This window comes from Patella vulgata, chromosome 3 (genome assembly GCF_932274485.2).
Source record: "Patella vulgata chromosome 3, xgPatVulg1.2, whole genome shotgun sequence".
In the NCBI taxonomy this organism is placed as follows: domain Eukaryota; kingdom Metazoa; phylum Mollusca; class Gastropoda; family Patellidae; genus Patella; species Patella vulgata.
In genome coordinates this window covers 50,920,775-50,937,724 of record NC_065881.2, presented here as the reverse complement: position 1 = coordinate 50,937,724, position 16,950 = coordinate 50,920,775, and the positions used below count along the sequence as shown (strand labels likewise).

The 16,950-nt window shown below is 36.0% G+C and overlaps 2 protein-coding genes across 9 annotated transcripts in view; one reads left to right on the top strand and one right to left on the bottom strand.

The window, feature by feature from the left end:
• Nucleotides 1-172: 172 nt before the first annotated feature.
• Nucleotides 173-1,347, bottom strand: LOC126815560 (aspartate dehydrogenase domain-containing protein). Its single transcript, XM_050541275.2, has one exon. It carries the CDS (start codon nucleotides 1,082-1,084, stop codon nucleotides 242-244), a length of 843 nt encoding a protein of 280 aa, XP_050397232.1. The 5' UTR covers nucleotides 1,085-1,347; the 3' UTR covers nucleotides 173-241.
• A 1,543-nt stretch (nucleotides 1,348-2,890) lies between these two features.
• Nucleotides 2,891-16,950, top strand: part of LOC126815557 (uncharacterized) — a 51,508-nt gene continuing 37,448 nt past the window's right edge. For 4 of the 8 annotated variants that reach the window (XM_050541265.2, XM_050541261.2, XM_050541264.2 and 1 more), the window contains exons 1-7: nucleotides 2,922-3,179; nucleotides 10,311-10,376; nucleotides 12,561-12,613; nucleotides 13,130-13,186; nucleotides 14,308-14,351; nucleotides 16,517-16,578; nucleotides 16,865-16,928. In XM_050541265.2, coding sequence (XP_050397222.2) covers nucleotides 2,997-3,179; nucleotides 10,311-10,376; nucleotides 12,561-12,613; nucleotides 13,130-13,186; nucleotides 14,308-14,351; nucleotides 16,517-16,578; nucleotides 16,865-16,928 — 529 coding nt within the window. In that variant the 5' untranslated portion in view covers nucleotides 2,922-2,996. Of the gene's footprint in view, nucleotides 3,180-3,921; nucleotides 4,074-10,310; nucleotides 10,377-12,560; nucleotides 12,614-13,129; nucleotides 13,187-14,307; nucleotides 14,352-16,516; nucleotides 16,579-16,864; nucleotides 16,929-16,950 lie in introns of those variants that run through there. The other 4 variants (XM_050541266.2, XR_008787459.1, XR_008787458.1 and 1 more) reach the window with 4 other exon arrangements.

Here is a 16,950-nt window from a genome sequence, read left to right as displayed (position 1 = left end):
GTTAGTAATGATGACCGAGGCTAGGCCCAAAATTCAATCGCTAAATACTCGGTTCAGGGTGGATCAATTTGACTGAAATTTTCAGCAAATTCCCTTTACATTATCTATTATAGTGAGAACTACCAACTCTTAATCTCCCACAATGGATCTTTAAACAACCACATAATAAACGTTTCATGTATTTTACTTTTATTAATATTCATTTACAACCATTAAAGAGACCAAACATTTTCAGCATTTTCTAACACAAATGAACACCATGTCCTTTTCCCCAAGCCCTATTCATGCTGCTAAAAAAAGATGAATACGTGGCGGAGCCCGTTACTTTTCCAATTTGAGCAGGATTCCGGCGAATTGTATGGCAATAGAATGCCTTCCCCGCAGAAATATCTCCAGGGCCCCATATTTCAACCTCAACGATATGCCAGTCGGTTAACTTTGGATCTGCGACAAGTTTGCATTGAACACCATCGAATCCAAGATTGTGGGCAGCTAATGCTGCTAAAGCCATTGTGTTAACATTATTTGGCGCTAAAGGACACAGCTGGCGCACTGGTCCGTTGTAGAGTTCAACAGCACTATCTCCAACTACAGCTTCATTTCTAGCTCTTAAGTCACCATTCAACTTCAAAGATGATGGATGTTTTTTCATTGTTACACACATGGCTTTTAAAGTTCCCAAATCAGCCATTTTCTGTACGTCTTCTCCGCCCCAGAAAGCACCACTTGGTAAATACAACCCACGAGAAGCAGCTGCAGTTCGAAGATTACACTCTAGTTCCTTATCTGCTAGGGCAGTTGGTGATCCCATCATGAAATCGGCATGCTTCAGGAATTCCGTTCCATACTGACGTGTAATAGAAGGATGGGCGACTTCTACTATTAAGTCTGGGTTCAATTTTGGGAAATCAGAAAGATCTTTTAGTATAAGTGTTTCATCAATTTTACCATTCAATACCGAAGAGGTTCTATTCCAAACAAAAGAAAGTTCAAGGTTTTCACTTTCCTGTATGGCCTTCACTAAATACTGGCCTAACTCGCCATAACCAACCACACCAATACGTCGTCTACCTCTCGTGTTCATACTTTTGACTGGTTTGGCTTACCATAGGTTACACCAACACAATTGCATAAAATGTTTACTAAAGAATGTAATGTGACATTACATTCGATCTGTGGGCTCGGTGGCAAGTCACAATGGTAACAACCCAAACTATCGCATCGTTTATCAGTACAATCCAATATTTATCTCAAAAATTAAAAAAAAAGATAAAATCAGTAGACAAGGTAATCTTGTTTACGAAAACGTGATGATTTCCCTTATCGGTAGCTTCGACTGTGCGTGAACTAGGTCACAAGTACGGAAAGCTGTTAAGGCTAAAATACTCGCATTTACGCATCTGTCTTAAAAGTCCCGAAAGGGACCTTGAATTTATATTATTTTCCAAATTTTAAAACCTTTCTGAATATTGGATTTGTCTACCACTGTACTGATACCTTTTTGACAGTAAGTTTATCACATTGTACGCTATTCGGAAAATAAAAAGCCGATAAATTCAACACGCACGCTGGTCATTTCCGAAATTCTGTTTTATCCTGCATAAAAGCAAACTGAATGCTATTTATCCCTGAATGGGACAGACACTCAATAAGCTATAATTCAAAAACTAAGCTCAAAGTATCCATAGAATTTTGATATGGACATGATTACATTTCAATACTTTCAGACAGAAATACTGGAATCTATTTATGCATAATATAGTAAAATGTAAAAGGGCTATGCAACAAAAAACATCAAAGATTCTCAAATTTGCACAGATTTGCAATCAGCTCGCGTGCGGTTTTTATGTAAGCTTCTATGTAATTGTGTAAATCACATATGTTTCTTTAAGATGGGATATATTTAGATTATATTCAAAGCAGATTTAAATTCCAAGCGATTAATGTCGTGAATTCTCACTTATTATATACAAAGAAGACAGGTAAATGACTAAATGTGCACATATATTTATATATTATATACACACATGTATGACTTTTTGCTATATTTATTGGCGATTATGTTGTTCTCATCTTCTTCATCGTTGTCATGTTATCTGAAACATTTTTAATTCCGGAGGGAGAGACACCCCCTCCCCCTCCCCGCCTCCAATTGATACATTGTCTCAGGAACATGGCAAACCACCTCCTGCAACAATTCCTGGATCCCGATCCTCTTGGATTAAACTTTATTTTACCGACCCGTCTGATTGCTGTAGTAATAATTGCTGTATTATTACTAACCATTTGTACAGGAATTATAAATTTATGACACACTGATATCAATGAATATAATAACATGATTAAAATACCTCGATCTATAATAATGATATAATTAATTTATATAGCGTCAAATATCCAAAGTATCATCGGCAGTGAGCTGCTCTCTCGGCTACCGTTTTGAAATTTCTTTTATCTATCTCCGATTTGATTCCATAATAAAGGGACTACAACTGAAAATGATCGTTTCCACAGTTCTTTAATCCGGTTCTATGACAGGAATGTAGAGCTCTGATGATGAGCGGATTATGTATTGGTTCTTTGTAAAATGGTGCTTATTATTTTTCATGTAAAAAAAGTAAGTTGTTGGCAGAACTTTTAATTAATTCGTAAACTCATTACTGGTGTAATGTGATCATGTATATAGAAAATCACCGCAAATGGCATAGTTCATCAGGAAATGTTGGAAAATATGGACCATTTTGTTAACTTGTAATAATTTTTGCCTTTTTTTATACGGAAAATCTACAACTAAGTCTCTTTAATCTTCTAGAAAACCGGCTTATATAGGAGAAAATTTGTAACACGGTGTTTTTAAAAGAAGACAAGTTAATACTTAGAGACGTGATGTTCTGAACACAACAATTGTATTAAAATATGTATATCTAACTTATGTATAAGCGATGTTCAGACATTTATTTTGATTTTAAAATACAACTTTCAACGAGCAAGACACTATGCTTGACCAGATTTTTCAAAAACTGAGAAGCTCTGTCAAGAATAATTCTTCCGCCAGAAGACGTAGCGAGAGATCTGCCATTTCTACATCATCTAGAGATTTTAGAGATTTATTACGAGTGTTCCATCATATTCATTTTAGAAGAGGACGTAGATTTTTCATTCAGCGATGTAGCCAACAGGTAAGTAAAAAATAATAATAAAAAAAACAAAAACAAAAACAATAAATACATCGCCTGTGTCCAATGGGGAGGTAGGCCGATATACGTTTAAATATATTAAGAAAATATACAGATAAGGTGAATAACAAATAATTGCAGAGATTGATTGCAATGTTTCGACCGACAATCTCTGCGTAATTTCAAATGCCCATTGTGAACGCGATACATAACTTGGTTCTTGATGGAATACTAGGGGGGATTGTGCACCAGGAGGAGCCAAATTGGGAAGCACTAATTTCGAACTCGAATCACCGAGTTTAAGGCTCCCTTCAGAAGATTGAGAAAGGGATACAGGGCAGTTTTCTACCCTGGGGTCTCGTCAACATTTTTCTAAGTTTACAAGATATATTTATTTATTTCATTGGAGCCCACAGAAGTGTTACGATTTAACGAATTCCAATTGCTAAGATCTCAATCATGTGCACTACAAAATTTGACTCGAGGGCAGCGTGTTTTCGTTCAATCTGAACTACTAAAAATAGACAGAAAACTAATTCAGGCCTGTGCCACGCTCTGAGTGGACCAGGGTTCCTAAGCTAAAGAATGGACGTATTTTAAAATTAGGGCCTTAGTTTCATTTATAAATAGTATTCATTTAACCGTGACACTATTTTACCATTTACAGCACTGTGAATGTCGAAAAGTACGGCTGTTATTTGGGTGTGTGGGGGACTAAAGGGGGACAACTCTTCATTTAAAATTGAACCAGGAAGAAATATATCAAAATAGATCATATTCATTTGAGAAAAAGTTTGTCAAAGTGATAGTTGGGAATTAAAAATGTCAAAACAATTACCAGCTTATGAGGTATTAGTAAGATGGTCTGTAAAAGAGGTTATAGACTGGCTTAAAGATGTAAGTAGCTTACCATGACTTGTCACTAGCTTATAATATATGATTAATTTATAAACCTAAATCTACTGCTCATTAATCAATTTGATTAGCAACATATTAAGATATAGTAAGAATAGCCACAGGCAATGAATATGTAAAACAGACTCTGATTACATAATACACCTAAATTTGAAAAATAAATCTATATATTAAAGATACATTATGGGAGATTAGATGAAGAGCTGGCAGTTCTCACTATAATAGTTAAAAACTAGATAATGTAATGGGAATTTGCTGAACATTTCAGTCAAATTGATCCACTCTGAACCGAGAATTTAGCGATTAAATTTTGGGCCTAGCCTCAATCATCATTGCTAAAGTCAGTACAATAAAATACATAGTCTTGATTATCCATCTCTTGATATAATCATGAATGAGCGTATAGAGTAGGAGATCAGATCCTAATCCAGTAAATATCACAGGCTAGCGATGACATCGAGAGTTGATTATGGTCTGGATAAGTTAAAGGAGCTAAGTCACTAATATTTGGGACCTAGAAAATGACACAAATGGGTCGCAACGCATACAATAATGTAATATGAATGTATAAATTGATTTACATTCAATTTTTCTGTTTTTACTGTAGGTTCGGCGACATACGCCAGTATTCTCAATCGAATTTCAGTCTCTAGCTTCTGGTTATTCCAGTCTACGCCGATAGTATTTATTGGGCATGCTCTCCAGATAAGAATATAGCGTCACCGTTCGACATGACTTGTGGAATATGCATAGCCTTGTTATTCAAGTCCCTTATTACAAATAGTGCTGAAATGCATTATTGTACACGATTCATGTACCAATTGTAAAATGTTTATTTTGTCTTAAATATTGAATATCAGAGGGGCATCTTTTCCCGGTAAGATCACAACATCAATGTTGATTTAAACCGACAAATAAATCGTGTTTTCAATGTCAAAGATTTTGAATAATATTGCGTTAGAGACTTAGCTACTTTAATTAATGTCTTATTAATAAATTAGGTAAAATTTCAGGCCTAAAGAAAGACTGGCAATAGGCAGATTTAGCTCTTGCATAATGTATGTTTAAGTATCATAGTCGACAAGCCTTGAAATAAAGCACCTTTCACAGAAAATGTCAGGCTCAGATTCACACTTTGTCAGGAACACTACCTACAGTGCCTGTCATTTTCTCCAGACCTGATTTTGTCTTTTTTTTTTGTGTTATCATCAACAGTATTAATACAGGTCAAGCACAAAGTTCAGTAGTGTCTGACATTTTGTCAGGTATAACTAAAAATATTATAGAATCTCTGTGCTATATACATATCGTAGTGAACATTTGGGAGGTTTATTTATTCATCTTAATAACCACACATGTTGATCTACACAACGTGTCAATTTATAGTTGAAAGCTGAAATACGGACTAGATTCTTCATTTCAGGCTAACACATATATCAGCAAATGCAAGGCCTTGTCTTGAATTAATGAGTAATAGGATAAAACCTGTGACTCAATCCAAAATACTTTTGCTTACCTTTCGGGAATATTGAGTATGCGGTAAGAGCTCCGGTTATTGAGTGGCCAGAAGGTCTTCTTGAGTTAAGAAGTGGAGTGATTTCGATTCCCCGCATGTACGTTGCAAGGAGTATGGTCAAGATTAATGACAAAAGAATATCTATGGACTATGGAAATTTTTGTTCAGTTCAAACTTCAAGTATTTTTCAAAAAGCTAGTGAAAGTAACCAAATCTTACTTGAACTAGTTAGCTCATTATCAGTCATTTAGATAACAGTCAGTTATTTTAAATTGTTGAACAATCCATGATGTCATTTCAGTTCTATATAACCTCCCTAGTAAATACGATATGAGGATAATATAAAGTAATATAATATATACACTAACTTGTATAAAGCTAACAAATAAATAACATAATACTAAACTAACACAATACATATATATTATTTGATCTTTTAAACAAGGAAGTGCAGAATACTAAAACTCTAGTAGATCATGTTATCATGTTCAAAATTTTAATAATTACCATTGTCAATTAAATATTGAAATATTTGGAGCAGTATTACAATCTTTCCCAACATATTTTATTCTTACATTATAGCGGACGTGAGATAATCAGGATGTCAGTCTGATTATAAATACACACACCCTATTTCGTTAAATTTTTATATAGTTCAAGTATTATCTTTTATTTGTCTTCTCTACAGTGAGATCTGGAATATTTCTTAAAGATACATTAGTTAAGAGTTTAATAAAGATTTGGCCAATTCAAAAATAGATGATAAAAAAAAATAAATATTGAAAATTTCAGTCAAATTACTTTATTTTGAACGGAGTTGTCACTGTTGGAAGTTTGGACTAGACATAGGAAACAACTGTGTCCGCACCGTCTACGAGAATTGCCGATCGTTTGATTGACAGACATTAACTCTACCCACATATTCATCTATATGACCCCTATGTGGACCGGTCAGATCTATTTGGAGGGAAGGTTATTAAGACTATAAAACAAGTATCACTGTACTATGGACCAGGAAGTGACTGATGTCATCGTGGTCATCTTTGAATTGTGACATCCTATCAAACAAGTATCACTGCACTATGGACCAGGAAGTGACTGATGTCATCGTGGTCATCTTTGAATTGTGACATCCTATCAAAAAGCCAAGCCTGTCAAACTATGAGCAATAGTCCAAGGACCTGCATGCCAAGTTTCATGTCGATTGTAGGTGTCACCCCACAGCAAAATGAGTAGCGCTTGGGGAATAGTTCCTGGTCCACATAAAAAATTTAAATCTAAATCTGAATATTCACTAAACATACTATATAGTTAATGTAAGTGGTGGACAGATTCTTAGTCCTAGCTTTCAGTTCCAATTTAAGATCCTACTTCCTTCAGTTCCATATATAAGTCGAAATGGAGTATAAGACGAATGCCAGACTTCTGCTGAAAAATGTATCGACTTATGACCCGAAAAATTTGAATTTGAAACAGGTACGGATCGGAAGTAGTCGGCATGCTTTAATTCTATGGTATTACAATGTCACATAATTTTGTAGGAATATTATTGACATAAATTTGAAATCCGTACAGGAATTAAACATAAAAATTAATGAGGTGCACATATATTTTATTACGTATGAATTTGAATATTTTGTTGACACATGATTCTTAATTGTGGTTTGAAAACGCCTGTTTAAATAATAGTAAGAGTTATGCCCCTTTATTTTCGGGAAAAATGTCTGACAAGAAAATTTTTGAAATCCCATCACTGGTTCAAGCCCATCTTTTTTCGAATGACAAACTTTGAACATTTGAGCTATCACATATAATCAGAACATTGTGTTTTGAAATGAAATTATCACATAAATGTACGATGACTGTATTTTCTCCAGAGGTCACAATTATTATCCGATTGAAAAAAACGTTTGAATATATTACCGTTACACTGTAATGATGCTTGAGTTCAAATTTTGTGAAAATGGGACCAAAACTGCCAGACAAAAGGGCTGCCCCTCATACGCAAATGGTGTAAAAACATATTGCATATCAAGGTTGTGGACCCTCTAGAGGTCATAATTTTGATCCGATTTTGATAAAACTTGAAATACATGTTTATAACCCAAAGGTCTTGGTTCCTTTTGATATTCGGGCATATCGGATCATAACTTCCTGAATTATGGACCTAGCTTGTACGAAAAAATCACATTAATAGCTTGTGGTGAGTGGTCCCTCTAGAGGTAACAATTTTTATCCGATTTAAAAAAGTTCAAATTTCATTAAAATCGGGCCAAAACGCATGACAAAATGGCTGTCCATCTTACGCAAATAGTGTAGGCTAAATATATGGTATATCAAGGTTGATCCATTTTAGATGAAACTTGAAATACATGTTTCTAGAGGAGATAATTTTTATCCGATTAAAAAAAAAACGTTTGAATATATCACTGTTACACCCTAATAACGGCTGAGTTTGAATTTCGTGAAAATGGGACCAAAACTGCCGGACAAAATGGCCACCCCTCGTACGCAAATAGTGTACATATATGGTATATCAAGGTTGTGGAGCCTCTAGAAGTCATAATTTTGATCCGATTTTGATGAAATTTGAAATATATCTTTATAAACCAAGGATCTTGGTTCCTGTTTAGCTTGTTCTCTATCTATCTCTTGCAAAATGTGGGCGTATCTTGCCTGGCAGCCGCTGGTTATATGTCCACATTATATTGTCCATCAACACATGGCTTGGTAATCCGATACAGTTCTTCTTTAAAATTGTTGAGAATCATTGGAGTCATGACTATGCCTATCACTTTTTTTCAGCATTCTTCGATCTTTCGTTTCGAAGTCACCACCACTGTCAGGAAAATAGAGGCTGGTTTTAAACAGATTTTTTTCAAATTTGGTGTAAACCCAGTGGATTTTAGCTTTCTAGAACTACTTCTCCAGTGATATATTAGATTTCTGGAAAATCTTGTAAAAGCGATAGAGATCATATTCCTTGAATGTATACTATACAGTTCAGAATCCTTATTAAATTTAGTCAACATCCTTTGGCTTTATTATTTTTCTTGAGACTTGATTTCTGATTTTGTCTATATATAATTTCCCTACACAGTTGCTCTTGTACTTGATCAAAAATATTTAGAGAATACTTTTCCATAAGTATTTGTTATAGTTCTTTAGTTACTACATGCCTCCATTAAAATACATTATTTCTTTCAAAATATACATGTTTTAGATAGGAGCACAGGAATGGGGGAAATGGTTGCTAGAAACCATTTACACATAATTACAGATTACCATATATATATGACTGAGTGAATTTCTCTAATGAAATAGCAAGCGTAGCTCTGTTATGTTCAAAATACAATATTTTAGTGAAATGAAATGAAATGGGGTTTAATGTCCCTGTGCTAATGAAGACGGGCGTAAACCATGCTGTGTGCTATGAGGGAAATTTTGCTCGAACAGCAGTGCTATGACCTACTCTTATATACCGAATTCCAATCTTCAAGGGTTCATTTATTTGCACGCCATCCTCGGTATCCCCAGTGTTTTCATTCCGTTCTACTCCACTATTCCCTGGGTTATTCCATAGGGTTTCGACAATTTCAGATTATCTGCCCTAGCCTTGATTGTAGTAATCAAAAAACAGTTTACAAGCCAGACGTTTCACCTTAGTTTTTATAAGGGTAGATAACCATATTCATGTCCATTTACTGAATGATTTATGTAAATAATGTACCGGTATATATTTCTAATTCATTTGTATTATCAAAATCTGTAGTATGTATAACATCTATATGTTTGACTTTTGTTATTATTATAACTATTCACTCTTTGTCTGAAAAGTTTCATTCTGTTATGTTTATTATTATTGAACTATATACTTGGCAATTTGATTCACAATAACTTGTCTACAATTAACAATATAGTTCTTGAACAAACGAACGAACGTTTCTCAATAAAACTCTTGTTGTTAATAAATACACACTTAGAATCATTTAGACTTCTCTCATTCAGGCTAACTCCTAACCTTATCCAGTGAGAGTTACCTCCCTTTGGAACTTGCTTTGCAATTAACAATTTATGAGATATGTCAATAAAAATTGCACAATCATCTAGGGCGGATAACTTGAAAACTTGCCCACCCCCCTCACCCCCGAGATTAACCCAGGGGTTAGAGGAGTAGAATGGAATGAAACCACTGGGGATACCGAGGATGCGTGCACGCCAGTACAGTTTTTCATTCCATTCTTTCAACTAGACCCATAGGAAATCTATACAACACTGGGAGCGAACCGAACCTCCTGGTTAATTAGCCACCGTCTTACTCATTGAGCTACAGTGTCTCCCACAGTATTTTGTACCAGTTAAACCTACACTTTATAGGGCAGTGAGTCTCAACCAGTGTGCCGCGAAATTTTGAACGGCACACTAAGAAAATGCGAAAAACCATGTGATCCCAATTGAGTATTCAATGGTGTCTACTGATCAGTTTATAGCTGTGATTTTCTTTATTTAGTTTGAGTATTTCTATGTGTCTATGACCAGTCTGTGTCTACGGTTTTATGCCGTCTATGACTTGCCATGTTTTTATTTTGCAAAATTCATATGTAATTAGCCAGGTGTGCCGCTAGTTTTTCATATGTTCCAAGGTGTGCCGTTGGCAAAAAAAGGTTGAGAACCACTGTTATAGGGTATAACTTTCTTTCCAGGCTAATTTAAGTGGAGAATTTAAAGATCAGTTTACAAAGCAGTCCATAGATGGCAACAGACTTGCAGTAAGTAAAAAATTAAAGCATCTTTATATTTTATGTACTTTTTGAATAAATGTCAGAAATAATTAATTGAAAGAGAATGGTGGATAAAGGGACTATAGATTTTTAAATAAATAAAATATCTTTCTTTTCAAATATGAGTATATGCAAGATAATTTTCTTTATGGTACCTCATGGGTTGCAGGACCTTTTTGTTTGCAAAGTTACTACAGTATATAAATGTTCATAGTTGATGCCCAGTTTTCATAGGGGTAAGGTTGGGTGGCTGGCTAGCTGATATGTATTGCACTATCAAGATGATGAATGAATGAAATTATTAAAATTGATCAATCATTAAATTTCTATGGATTACATGTCACTATCTTTTTTGCTTTTTTACATAATATCTTTTTAAGATACTCAAAGCCAAGATGGTATCTGAATTAATACTTTTGCTTACCTTTCGGGAATATTGAGTATGTGACAAGGAGTAGGGTCGTCTGTCCAATCTTGTGGGTTTTCTCTGGGTCCTCCAATTTCCACTCACTGCTAAAGACCCCTGCTCACAAGGAAATTATTGAAATAAAATTGAATAGGTAGATAGAGATGGGCGATTTCACCAGTTATCCCTTTTAGCAGTAACTAGTTTCGTTCAGAATTGAACTCTTCAGACTGATTTATAACACTTAGTGAGGTTCTATATATACTGTGGGGAAACCCCGGTGAGATTTCAGCGTGGTTTGTTAGTTTTACCGGGGTTTACCGGGGTTTCCAATACAAGGGTTTGGTATTTTACCGGGGTTTCGGAATTTACCGGGGTTATTTTGAGATTATTTTTGGCGGGGTTTACCGGGGTTTCCCGTAATAAAAAATACCGGGGTTTGGTATTGTACCGGGGTTGGAAGGAAAAAATACCAGGGTTGGTGTATGACCGGGGTCTACAGATATAAGTATACCCAGAAAAAGTGAGTGGAGTAGGGGGCAAGAAAAAACCGCATGCAAAAATAAAAAGGGTGTGTGTATGGGGAGAGACGGGAAAGGGAGAGGGTCTAGGGAAGACCACAAAGGGGGGTGGTAGGACTAGGAAAGACAACAAGAAAGTAAAGTTTTATGAAAAGTTTAAATAAAACCCAAGCCAGATAAAAATTGAGAATTAAACAAATCACTGGCGGAAAGCTGGGTGGAGAGGAGGGGGTCCTCTAGAAAGGCGTCCTCTAGGCTTGGTTGGATCGGGATCCGGAAACGGGAATCTAGGTACTGGTTATGATTGTTCCAGATGTCGCTCCTGCTTGTGGTTAAGGTGGTCCAGGATTCCCCTCCGATTTGGTTTGGGGATGTGAGGAAATCCCAGTGGCTGAAGACTGTGGTAGTCGAGAAGGAGGTACTCGGTGGCCCTTGGGCGGCGACTGTGGCAGTCGAAAAAGAAGTACTCGGTGGCCCTTGGGCGAGCTCCCCGATGGTTTCTTGAATGGCTGTCTGGAGGGTATCTGTCATGGTGGGCTGGTTTCCCTCATCATTAGGAAGGTTGCCTTTGCATTTGTGTTTGGTTCGGTATTCCTTCCTACGGAAATCCTTCCTGCAATTGACACATCTGAAGAGAGTCGGATGATTTGGCTCCCTGGCGTGTTGCAGGACATGGAATCGTTTGGAAAAAACTTTTCTGCATTCTTCACAAGCTTCCATTATGGTTGTAAGGAAATGAAATGAAATGAAATGGGGTTTAACGTCCTACTGTTTTGCTCCGAACTTGGCTAATGAAGACGGGCATACGCCATACAGTGTGCTATGAGGGAAATTTTGCCCGGACAGCGGCACTATGGCCTACTCTTATATCGAATTCCAACTGTCAAGCTTATTATCAGTCAGATATTTTAAATTGTTGAACAATCCATGATGTCATTTCAGTTCACATTTGTTTGTGGACACTCTACAGGTCACAAGTTTTACCCAATATTGACGAAGCTTGAAATATAGGCTGAAATTCCAGAGATCTCGATTCCTTTTGATATGACTGTAACTTCCTGGATTATGGCCCCTGATCGTACGAAAATTCACTTTTTTTGCTTGTTCTCTGCCAATCTTTTGCAAGATGTGGGCGTATCTTGCATGGCAACCGTTTGTTTTCATTTAAATTACTATCCAAAGAGCATCGTAGTTTTAGGCATTTGTCTTTTGGATATTGATTAATAGATAGACTTTTTCTTCCAGAGTTTGACTGAATTTGATGTGGATAATTTTATTGCCAGTAAGAAGAAAAAACAGTAAGTATACCTTAATATAAATTTCTGTGCCTATTGGATGTTCCATATTATCATACCGTGATCACATTTGTTGATTACAGCTTTGACCAATATGCTCATCTGGAATGTCTTAGGTTCAAGATCAAAACTAGGACAATGATCTTATAAGTTCATAAATATGATCAGTTGGCAATTTCTCATCCCCACTCTTTGTCTTTTTAACTAAAACCCCAACAAACTATTTTGATATTTATAACATCCATCTGAGTCAAGTACCGTGAGTTTGATTCCCCGGTTGTACGTGACAAGGGTAGGATCACCTGTCCAATCTTGTGGGTTTTCTCTGGGTCCGTCATTCCTTCGTTTTTGCGTCCCACTGCTATGCAAGTGAATTATTGAATAAAATTGAACCATATGCTAGTCCTGAAATGACCTAGTTTGTGTGGAGTTAACGTTAAAGCCCATTTCTCTGTCTCTCTCTATAATGTCCAAAGAATTGACATATGTTTATCATTGATATGTTAAATAATTTTGTAGGGAAATGAAAAGTTATATCATACGTATAAAGAAACCAACGAATACTCTATCAAAACCGTAAGTTGGTAAATTATATTGTTATCTTTTAAATTTCAATTACCGTAATGAGCAAGGTCTCTAGAACAGACAAATATTTATTTGTCATTTTTCTTGATCTACTCTTTAATACAAATGTTCATGTCGATCAAATTTTGAAGTATTGGCATGTTTTTGGCAGAGGGGATATTATCTGTTTACATGCCATACTTCTTTAGACAAAGGGAACTGGGTGGCTTAGGGAGTAAGGTGCTGGCTCGCTTACCAGGAGGTTCAGGGTTCAATTTACCAGGATTTTCCAGTGTGGTTCCTCCTTGTCAGTGGTGCAGGACGGAGGGCCTGGCAAGGACAGCTTCTTTATTTGAGATTAGACGAAAAGCCAAGGACTCTTGTACATGCTGGCATGCACGAAAAAGACCCCTGACAGTTGGAATTTAATATAAGATTAGGCCATTGGGCGTTGTTGTTGCAAAATTTCCCTCGTAGGAGACTATATTTCATTTTCCCAGTTGATGCAGAAAAGTAGAAAGTTAAAGTTAACTGTTAAACCCATTTCATTCATAATAAACCAAAATAAAAACTTTAATGTTTGTTGCTTCAGAAATGGAAATTGCACATCAGATCATCCCAATTCAACATTTTATTTTGAAATAAATCAGAGATTGAGAATCTTTAAGTATTAACATCTTCAAGTGTTATGTCCATAACAATCTGATTAAACAGATTCTATTTCGTTTCGTTTTTTAATTTTATAGTTCAAAATTTCGTTTTACTTGTTTTCACAACACTAGGATCTGGAAGAGTTGTTATATAACAGGCATTCTAGTTCATGTGAGGAATTAGCCAATGAAACGATCTGTTATGGCGAGTTCTTTGCGTGCACTGCACGGAACTGTGGGTAAACCCCTAGAAATGTCAACGCTGATTGATTAATCAATGTCTGATGTCATAGGGTCAAAAGTCGCTTGTATAACCCCTCACGCGACCTCCCAGTACAACTGGTCAGATCTTATTGCAGTGTAGGCCATCGAAAGTATAAAAAAATGGAACGAAATATTGATCTGTATTTTAATCAGATTGGGTCCATAACTTCAAGAAGTTTATTTGGCATTTCTCACTACAGTTTCAATTATATGTTTTAGAAACTGGATTGCAACAGCTCCTCCTCCAACTGCAACAAACAAAAGTAAGTTGAGATTTTTATTTCTAGTTGTACCCTGAGGTCACACAACTTCCAAGATACCTTTCAGTGTAACTCAGATATATAAGTGGATTGAGATGTGTGCCGTGGATGAAAAGGGGGTGATATCTCACCCATATACCAGTACTTCAGCCTTGGATTACAGTTTTGTTTCCATATAAAGTCATTGAATATCCTTTAGTTTTTACAAACAATTCCTAAAAACACTTAAAGATACATTATGGGAGATTTTTATAGAGAGTTGGCCATTCTTGCTATAACAGTTCAAAAGTAGATGATGAAAGAAGAATATATTGAAAATTTCAGTCAAATTACTTTATTCTGAACATAGTTATCATCGTTGTAATATTTGCCTAGAAATGGTAGTGAAATGTGCCATCACCTTGGTCGATCGTTTGATTGACAGGCGTTAACTCCACCTACATATCTCGATTATCAAGTAAAGTTTTCAATGGCATGCGGAAACGCTCTACAGCGGCCTCGCTAAGTACACTCTATCATTTAGCCTCGATCTAACTGACGTATTCTCATCAGGGTGCGCCATATTTCAATTTATCAATGAGTGAAATCCTATTTAAATCCGAGCTGTAGCCGAGCCATCCGTGGGTCTACAGAGTTGATTTTGGGCTTGTTGTTTAAATAAAGATCTAATTTATAATTTCTATAACATCTGACGCCTAAATTAAGACTTGCAATAATCAGATTTTGCTCTTGCATAATGTATGTTTGATCTGAAGCACTGATAGATATTTGTAACAGTTGTATATACTAAGCAGCAATAGAAACTCTGAATAGACACATTGCATAAAACTTGTCAAATGTTTTTATTGTATATTTGTGACCACATCTCCAACTTTACCTAATAACACAAGAACTGGTGAGACATGCAATGGAGAACTGTTCTATTCATAGAAGAGAGTCGGTATTGCGTATCAACTGCAGATGGCAGGACCAGAACATGGCGTCGACAGGGCCAGTGTTATTCTGACCAATGTATCATGGAACAAGACTCATAGGGATGTCCAAGCATAATGGTTTGGGGTGGAATCAGCCTGAACCAGAGAGTGGGTCCTGTGATGTTCCAAAATCTTGGTCCAGGGAGAGGAGGCGGCATCACAGCAGTGCGCTACATCGATCAAGCTCTCAGACCCCAACAATGTCTTCCAGCATGACAACGCCCGTGCCCACACCACCAGAGTTACTCAGGACTTTCTACAGCAGAACGGTGTCAACGTTATGCACTGGCCAGCCCTTAGTCTTTGGGATGAAATTCAGAGGAGACTTAATAACATCGTACCGAGACCAAACACAGCCGATGGATTGCGCCAGGCTTTTACGAGAGTGTGGTTCCAGGTGCCAATGGCGTTCATCAATTATCTGGTCCACTCCATGTACAGATGCTGCGCTGCTGTTATTGACACTTGCAGTGGACACACCAGATACTAATGTATAGACTGTGTACAGACTAAAACCTTCTTGTAATGTCTTGGAACTGTGATGAATTAATCACTAATGTCTCAACATACTGTTCACCAAAAATTGCTTTGATTCATTTAGTAAGTCATTTTCTAGAATGATTTGATTAAAGTGCCTCTCTGATTTTGAAATCGTACTGATGTTTTTTTTTACTGTTTAGTATATTAGTTTCTTTAAAGGACAATATTGATGTCAGCCATTATCACATATGTGATAGAACTGGTTAAACAAGTTACAAATATAATTTTAACACAGAGATCATTGCTACGATAGATGCGTATCGAAGATTTGAAGAAATGGAAGTGACGAAAGCAAAAGGATAACATGAGTTATCCCATATTGCAGTATTTCGTTTGATTAGAGCTAATCCGCCATTGCTTCAGGAATATGGAGTTATCCTGCTATAAAACTGACTGAAGTAACAAGCGATAACAGATACAGGGTGAATTTCTGCTCACTGATAATTCCTTCCAAGAACAAAAGTTGTTATATGAGACTGTGAGAGGATATCTGACAATTTATAAAAGGAATTGACTATCACTAGATAAGAGAAAAAAAAAATTGTGTCGAGTGGATGATAAATCTAAAGATAAAATCAGAAATACTGACAGCTATCTGTTTTGTTGTGCAGTCTTCTTATGTTATTTATTGTGGTTTTTTTTCCATTGTTTTAGAACAGTATAATGATGATTCAGATGATGATTCTATTTATAGTTGGGGAGATGATTTTGATGAGGTAAGATACTATTCATCCTGTCGTACTTGTAATTTCTAGTTTTTTAACTATAAATTGTGTATGGGTAGAGAGAGTGACAGCAATATGACCACAGTCGTGTCATTTTATCTAAAAAATCAAGCTAAATTTTTTAACAGCAAGAACTGGCATTTTAGAATAGTTTTTAACACTTTTGTATGGTTGAAAATGTATCAAATAATTTATCTATGTATTGTCGTTTATACACTGTAAAAAGAAAATTAATTCTACTCGGTAATATCTCAGTTATTTTGAAATTTGATTATAGGTTGATGAAGATAATGGGGAAAACAATGCAGCAAGTTCTTCAGAAGATGATGAAAACTATATAGGTTAGTATGTTAAATCTACAAG

Bases quoted from the DNA above. Each gene is read 5' to 3' on its own strand.
- LOC126815560 (XM_050541275.2), bottom strand. From the start codon at position 1,084: ATGAACACGAGAGGTAGACGACGTATTGGTGTGGTTGGTTATGGCGAG.